Source organism: Mixophyes fleayi, unplaced genomic scaffold (genome assembly GCF_038048845.1).
Source record: "Mixophyes fleayi isolate aMixFle1 unplaced genomic scaffold, aMixFle1.hap1 Scaffold_3925, whole genome shotgun sequence".
NCBI lineage: Eukaryota > Metazoa > Chordata > Amphibia > Anura > Limnodynastidae > Mixophyes > Mixophyes fleayi.
In genome coordinates this window covers 5,298-13,992 of record NW_027447908.1, presented here as the reverse complement: position 1 = coordinate 13,992, position 8,695 = coordinate 5,298, and the positions used below count along the sequence as shown (strand labels likewise).

At 43.3% G+C, this 8,695-nt stretch overlaps 1 protein-coding gene across 1 annotated transcript; it reads left to right on the top strand.

The window, feature by feature from the left end:
- Nucleotides 1–1,307: 1,307 nt before the first annotated feature.
- LOC142134085 (uncharacterized) lies at nt 1,308–3,015 on the top strand (the record flags this gene model as incomplete). The annotated part of the gene is made up of 3 exons (XM_075194475.1): nt 1,308–1,565; nt 1,646–1,742; nt 2,338–3,015. Coding segments are annotated over 3 exons (402 nt in total), but the record flags the coding sequence as incomplete, so codon positions are not given.
- Nucleotides 3,016–8,695: the final 5,680 nt, after the last annotated feature.

The window sequence follows — 8,695 nt, the reverse complement described above, 5'->3', positions numbered from 1 at the left end:
TCCTCCGTACTACGTATAGAGTCAGCGGCTGTTGTTCCTCCGTACTACGTATAGAGCCAGCGGCTGTTGTTCCTCCGTACTACGTATAGAGCCACCGGCTGTTGTTCCTCCGCACTACGTATAGAGTCAGCGGCGGTTGTGCCTCCGCACTACGTATAGAGTCAGCGGCTGTTGTGCCTCCGCACTACGTATAGAGCCACCGGCTGTTGTTCCTCCGCACTACGTATAGAGCCACCGGCTGTTGTTCCTCCGCACTACGTATAGAGCCACCGGCTGTTGTTCCTCCGCACTACGTATAGAGCCACCGGCTGTTGTTCCTCCGCACTACTTATAGAGCCACCGGCTGTTGTTCCTCCGCACTACGTATAGAGTCACCGGCTGTTGATCCTACGTATAGAGTCACCGGCTGTTGTTCCTCCGCACTACGTATAGAGTCACCGGCTGTTGTTCCTCCGCACTACGTATAGAGTCACCGGCTGTTGTGCCTCCGCACTACGTATAGAGCCACCGGCTGTTGTTCCTCCGCACTACGTATAGAGTCACCGGCTGTTGTGCCTCCGCACTACGTATAGAGTCAGCGGCTGTTGTTCCTCCGCACTACGTATAGAGTCAGCGGCTGTTGTTCCTCCGCACTACGTATAGAGTCAGCGGCTGTTGTTCCTCCGCACTACGTATAGAGTCAGCGGCTGTTGTTCCTCCGCACTACGTATAGAGCCACCGGCTGTTGTTCCTCCGCACTACGTATAGAGCCACCGGCTGTTGTTCCTCCGCACTACGTATAGAGCCACCGGCTGTTGTGCCTCCGCACTACGTATAGAGCCACCGGCTGTTGTTCCTCCGCACTACGTATAGAGCCACCGGCTGTTGTGCCTCCGCACTACGTATAGAGCCACCGGCTGTTGTGCCTCCGCACTACGTATAGAGCCACCGGCTGTTGTTCCTCCGCACTACGTATAGAGCCACCGGCTGTTGTTCCTCCGCACTACGTATAGAGCCACCGGCTGTTGTGCCTCCGCACTACGTATAGAGTCACCGGCTGTTGTGCCTCCGCACTACGTATAGAGTCACCGGCTGTTGTTCCTCCGCACTACGTATAGAGTCACCGGCTGTTGTTCCTCCGCACTACGTATAGAGTCACCGGCTGTTGTTCCTCCGCACTACGTATAGAGTCACCGGCTGTTGTTCCTCCGCACTACGTATAGAGTCACCGGCTGTTGTTCCTCCGCACTACGTATAGAGCCACCGGCTGTTGTTCCTCCGTACTACGTATAGAGCCACCGGCTGTTGTGCCTCCGTACTACGTATAGAGTCACCGGCTGTTGTTCCTCCGCACTACGCATAGAGCCACCGGCTGTTGTTCCTCCGCACTACGCATAGAGCCACCGGCTGTTGTTCCTCCGTACTACATATTGTTGTTATTCCGCCGTTGCAGCTATGCGTATGAGCAGGACGATGGGCTGTACCTGGAGTGTCAGTTTGTGTTTGATCTGGAGCTTCCGGAGTCCTTCCAGCCGACTGTAGGAGATGGAGAGGTGCAGGAGTTTTACCTGTGGCCCCTGGACAAGGTAGGTAATTTTGGTGACTCCTCTGCCGCTTCCAGCATCGACCCTTTTATTCAAGTCCTGACAATTATCCCAATCTACAGGTGAGATCGGCCATCGCTACAGAAGAGTTTAAACCCAACTGCGCTCTGGTGGTGCTGGACTTTCTCATGCGGAAGGGACACATTCAGCCAGACACAGGTGGGTGTATTTGTAATCTCTACATATGGGTAGGGTGACTATATGTGGGTGTGTCCTCTTAGTTATGCCACACCCCCACGTAGTGACCGTTTCCATAGAGACTCTAAGATCGTATTACCTTCATCATGCCCAGCATCCCAGATTGTTAAAGAGGAAATCTTAGTTTACTTTGCACAGCTTGGCAGTAATTTATGTGTCTGAAATCTGCCCCATCCATGTATAGAAGGCACTGCTGGGGACAAAACCACCTAAACCTGGACGGCTCATATGATTATAACGAGAGACACTAGTAAAATGGCGCCTGAAGCCCACTTACATAGACATACATAGTCCACAGAATGCAATCTTTATTGTCCACCATATAGCACTGTTTTATGAGAATGGAGGCTCCGAGAACATGGCGGCTGGTGCAGCTTTATTGAGGACACGTCCGTTGGTGGACCACAGTCTGGATGACCAGAGACGAGATCTCCTCTCACCTTAATCATCTGGTCACCGTTTACTGGGCAAGGGGCAGCTGGGTATTCGAGAGGTCTGTTTACTGGTGTAAGGCCAGTAGTGGGAACCGTTTCATTGCAGTATTCTTGTCTTACAGAGAAGTTCTACACCAAGTTTATGGAGAATCTACATGGGCCGCTCTGACGCTGCTCATCCCCTCACATACAGCAGATAACGCGACAATAACGTGAGGCACCTCTCTACAACATGGAGTAAAGGAGAGAAAGAAAATCAGCAGAACTTAATCTGTTCATAATAATAACACTTATTCCTATGTGTACACTGCCCGCCATGTGGTGACGTCTAAAATACAATCGGATCTTTTCTACGTAAAAAACCAGCGTGGGGAACGATAAGCCCCTGGAAGTACCATGAGTGAAGTTCAAATATATTATTTATTTCTTTTATTTTTTTTGCAACTGTCAAAGAAAAGAGAATGGGTCCAGCCTAAAACTGTACAGATGGACGACTTGTCCGGGAATCATTGTTCCTGAAGAAGGGAACTGTGTCCAGAAAAATGATCGTCATTTCTTACTTTAGGTTGTTTTTCTTTTATAACCTCCTGAGCTCATTTAGTGAGTTCTGTTTTATTTAATGATAACCTGAGTTAACAAATATCCAGATTATTATTATTATTATTATTATGGAAAATACCTGACTTTTATCTCACAATAACGTATGTAAATGAGGGATTTTGCTCTCGCCGTTTTGCCAGTGATTGGCACATAGGATAAATGTATTCTTCTTAGCCCAATAAAATGTTTTATGTCTCTAAGGTTAGATACCTGCAGTCATTGCTTCAGAAGTAAATGGTCAGATCATTGTGTGTGTTGTATTGGTACTGAGTGAGTACGTGGTCCCACCAAGAGTCTACTTTGCCACTTTGTCGCCTCTCGCTCCATATTGACGATTTCTGCAGCCTGCAGAGTCCACGTAATAATTCTGCCCTGTGGTTCTGGATTCTTTATCCTGTTTAAAAGTCCGAACGGGAATAAAGTGATGGGTTAACAAATTTCTGAGATTTTGTTCTCCCCGGTGTATATGATTTTTGTTTTTTCCTGGGAGGATCTCTGTAAAGTCTTCATCCACATTAAGGGCATGCCAATGTTTAGTACAGATTTGATCATGTTTGCATTGCTATTATATATTGTGATGAAGGCAATGTTGAAATTTGTGGATTGTTTTTGTTTATAATTTAATATTCCTTTTTACATCGCTAAAGAACTTTTTAACTTTTTCACGCTTATACTTCTATTCCATAAATTTCTCCATGTGAATCAAACACTGAAGGGCTTGTATGGTTATTTTCAGGGGCTTTAATTGTCCAACATATTTTGTATTCAGTTAAGGTGGCGATTATGAGTGTTAAGTAAAAGTTGTTACAATCTTTTGATTTTATTTAAGTTCCGGTCTGTAAGATATTGTGTCCAAGATCTCCAGCTAAGAGACTACCACGTCTTTAGGATTCAGTTATTTTTCTAACCAAGACTGATGGAGAGAATAGAGGAAAGACCTAAAGAGAGGAACAACATTCCCCAAAAACACAAAACTTCTTACAGGAGAACAGGAGCGTAAAGGATGGGTGCGTAGTGCCCCTCAACTGAATCAGAGTAAACGATTTAACATAAGTGCAAAAATCCCGTTTTCTCTTAGATCCTATAGGGGACACTGACGATAGGGACTTCCCAAAGCTGACCTTATGGGTGAGTACGCTGAGATCTGGTAGAATGTACCTTTAACCTGTGAGAAACAGGTTTCCCCTCCCCAAAGTAATTCTGTTGGGTAATAAAAGTCCTCTAGCATCATGTGAGAACCAAGAGATCATCAGTTTTCCTAAACTCAAGAGTCCTATTGACATAAATCTGTAGAGTCGAAACTGACACTTAGGAAATATACTCCTAACTTTCAAATCCCAAGGAGCTAGGGGGGATGTATGGTAGTTGTTGTGCATCTCTGAAAGAATGCCAGTCTTCCGAAAGAAGATAGAGAGATCTGGACTTTTTAAATAACCGAGTCTCAATTATCCAACCGATCTATAAAATCAGCGCTCCAGTTCTCCTTCCCTGGAACAGATACCGCTGACAATGTTGGAACATTTAGTTCCGCCCAACGCATGAACTTGTTGGTTTCTGCTATTGCGAGGGAACTTTGTTCCTCCCTGATGGTGGATACACAGTGCTGTAGCAATGTGACTGAACCTTTTTGGGCCCGTAACAGAAGAGGTCCTCTGACTAGTTAGTGTTGCTCCTTTTATTTCCGCTGAAGACCTAAGACATTACAAAAGTACCCAGCCTCGAAGGCAGGCATCCACGATCATGGCTGTCCAATCCAAAATGGCAAAAGCACATGTTGAGGTTGCCTACTCTGAGCCACCGCAGGAGGGAGAGACAGGTCTTTGGAAACAGTCTGATGAATTGGCTGGTCAAGGGATCTTGTGAAGCTTGTTCCATGTTGATGTAAGCTGAATCTGAAATGCTCTTGAATGGAACTGCACAAACTTCATGGCCTCAAGGTCAAAACCATCTTCATTAGGAACAGAGATCCGTTTGAGAGCTAATACGACTTTATTAGTCTGCACAAATAATGTATCTTGAGGCAAAACCACCCTCTGCTGTCATGTGTTGAACAGGAGACCCAGAAAAACAAGTCTCTGGGTAGTAAATTGATTGGATTACTGATTGTTGATGATCCACCCATTGGATTCTAACGTGTGTGCCATCTCTCAAATGTGCCTGACGTAAGGCTAGGGACAATACCTTGATTAAGAGATCATCCAGATAAGGAATAATTGTCACCCTCTGGACAACGAAAGAGTCACCATGACCACCACATTAATTGCATTTGTGAATGCTATTAATGCTTTCTCAGATGCTCCGTTTAGTCTTGCCATTTCCAATTTCGGGCTCTGCCAACAGGATCTGATAACAGATCCTTTTGGGACCTGTTGTCAGACCAAAGCAAAGCCCAATGTTGGAAATAGTAAGACTGATCAGCGAATCTGAGTACGCATTAATGACATTTCCAGGTCTGAACATGCAAAAAAATATCCTTGATGTCCATGGATTCCCATTTCACGCTGGATATGATCTACTTAAGAAAAGAAGGAATGTTCTGCACCAAAAGAAAGACGGAAAAACCTCCCGGGTCATATAACTAGAATTATTTTATTTTATTATATAATTCTGTGCTAGTCCTCTGTATGTAACTAGGAAATAGATAGAACAGAGGTTTTGGCAGATGGGATTTATAAGTACTCCTGTCCCTAATTCAAATCTAACTGTTATTAATATCTCATTAAAAATATGATCATCCAACCAAACAAAGATGTGAAATATTAAAAACAAATTACATAAATACATATGAGTTTAGTAGCTAAAATAAAACTACGCTACACTGTAATGGTTCCGACTCTTATAATTTGCACCCGCGTGCCAGAGAGTATGATGCGGTTCCCTGGAGCTATATCAGCATGAGTAGTAAATATATCAGCCGAAAAGGTGTAAGCAGTGTTCCCACTGGCGGGTGAGACGTCAAAGGACGTAGGTCCCGACGTACGTATCACTTAAATGCTTTTTTAAGGGAAATCATCTGAGACGTCTGTGTAATTCTTATGTCCCTGCCCAGCCAATCACAAAGTCCCTCACATGAAAGACAATCACATCCTCCAATCACGGCCGTACTGATCAGGAATATCATTGAGTCACATTAGGGTTTCCCACTGTGGCAGCCAATGAGATAACGTCAGGGAAATCCCATGTTTTGTGTCGGGATTCCTCCTTCCTAGTCCAATCAAGGTGGGAGTCCAGTGACTGACACATTACGTGACCAATCATTTTCGTCCAACCTTGATTTATCAGTAACCACTGGCGATATTGAGGTGAAAACAAACGTTGTTTATAAACTAGACTAGGAGGGACATTATGTTTATTTTGCAGAAGGGTGTGTATTTAGGTGGAGGAGTAAAAAAATCCCACGCAACAGAAATAAAAATGATTATTCAACTAACTGTGAATCCTCAGATGTGGATCTATCTGACAATGAGAGATGTGATTACACCATACAGATCACATAGGGGGAAAAAACATCAATTCTCCACAGGGGCTAATTTTTTAGGGAATCCCAGGAGGAGACCCAGGCCCAAGCCAATTCGAAGGGGTCGTAAGAAATCTAAGAAACCGGGGGCAATGGGGGTGGAAACAAAATTATTGGTCCAACAGACATCTGACAAGAAGGATATACAAACTAATATGACACTACAAATCATTAACTTGTCAGACAAAATTCCAACAGACATCCACATTGATCTCCTGTCTGGAGGATTATCATTTTCCCCTAAGAAGAAATTCGATAGACACACCTGGAAAAAAAGATCGCCACCATTTTTACGAGGAAATTAAGACTTATGAAATTCGTTGATAGCATTTCAGATAAGGAATCTGCATTCGTAAATTTCCCTGATACTCCTGCTGAAATGGAGGAGCTGGAAAGTGTTCATCAACTTTTATCAGAACAGGGAGATTATGGAAGGGATAATACATCAAATGCAAGAACTATCTGCAAACGCAGATCTAAATTCTGTCCGAGTGTTAACCTGTGCTCACAAATACAAGTGTTTGAAACCTTGGTGTCACAAGAGTTTGTCAAAATAGTTCAGAAAAATCAAAGGATTAAAGGTGACAATTTAACTAAACAGGAAAGACAAATATCAGAAACGGAGAAATGGGACGATGGTATCATTAAACAGTCCGACAAAGGGGGCAGTGTGGTACTATGGCCAACTGAAATATATAAAAAAGAGGTGCTCCGACAACTTAGAGACAGGTCCTGTTACAGACCCCTATTTGCAAATCCCATGGAAGATTTTAAAAAGCAATACGTGTATATCATAAAGGGGGCCTCTGACCAAGGCTTTATCACTAAAACTAAAAAGGCCAAGGCTTTATCACTAAAACAGAAATGGAATTTCAAGGTGTAGAAAATCCTGAGGTCCCAACATTATATTTACTTCCAGAACTTCATAAAAATAAAGAAAATCCACCTGAACGACCGATTCTGTTAGGAACGGGCAGTTTGACAGAACAGGCGAGTGTCTTTTTGGATACTCCTCTTCGGAAACATGTGACTGCCCTTTCGCCCTACATTAAGGATACAACGGAAGTATTAAAAATGTTGGATGGTGTGATTCTGGGTGAAAATACCTGGCTAGCAAAATGTGATGTAGAGGCTCTCTATACGAGTATAAACCATGAAGATGGAATAGACTCGGTTAAATATTTCCTTTAAAAAGAGGGGAATACTCTTTTCAACAAATTCCTATTACAACTACTGGACTTTGTTTTGAGTAAGAATTTCGTTGTTTTTGCTGACAAATTTTGTTTTCAAATACGGGGTACGGCGATGAGGGCAGCCCCCACTTTTGCTAATCTTTATTGAGGCATGTGGGAGCGGGAGACTGTTTTCAATGATCTACACGGATAATATTCTAACATGGGCGCGTTACATAGACGACATTCTGATTCTATGGTGTGGTAGTGAAGATCTTATCAGAGAAGTCATCAATATACTCATATATAACAATGAAAATAACTTGAGACTTACCTACTCCATGAGTAAGGTACAAGTTGACTTTCTGGACCTCACATAAGGAGGGGTCAGAACGGCGTATTGGAAACCGATCTATTTAGAACAGCAACAGCCACCAATAACATTCTACATAAAGAGAGTTTCCATTTTCCGCCGACCATCAATAACATCCCTAAAGGTGAGTTCCTTTGTACAAAAAGGAATTGCTCTAACCCGCAGGATTTCAGGAAGAGGGCCTGTGAATTAAGCCCTAGATTACATGAACGAGCAGCAAGAGGTTGGTGAAAAAAGCATGGAGAGAAGTTCAGCTCAAAGAAAGAAATGAAATCGTGTATACACCAACATCCGTAATAAGAAACCAGACAAGATTAGATTTGTCAGCAACTTCTGTCAGGAGTGAACACTCCAACATATTATTCAAAAATATTGGGAAGGACTGAAGAGAGAATAAAAGGCTCGCACATGTGCGGACATTGTAAGGCATGTCCTATCATGATAAAAACCTATGACCTAACCAATAGACATTGTATACAGGAATTTATTAATTGTGATACGAATGAAGTCATTTATCTCCTGACTTGTTCATGCAATCGGGTCTACATAGGTAAGACAGGCCAGACTTTAAAATGTCGCACCCTAGAACATGAGAGATGCATCGGTAATGTTATGAGACAAAGAACGTTGTAGGCAGCTATCCCCAGTGACCAAACATTTCTTCAAGGAGCACAATGGGGATCCTGATAACCTTACAGTCTTTCGGAGTCAAACACATAAAGATGGGAATAAGAGGAGGTGACAGCGAAAGGATACTTTAACAAAAAGAGAATAGATGGATTTTCTTAATACATTCCCTCCACCCCACAGGACTTAAT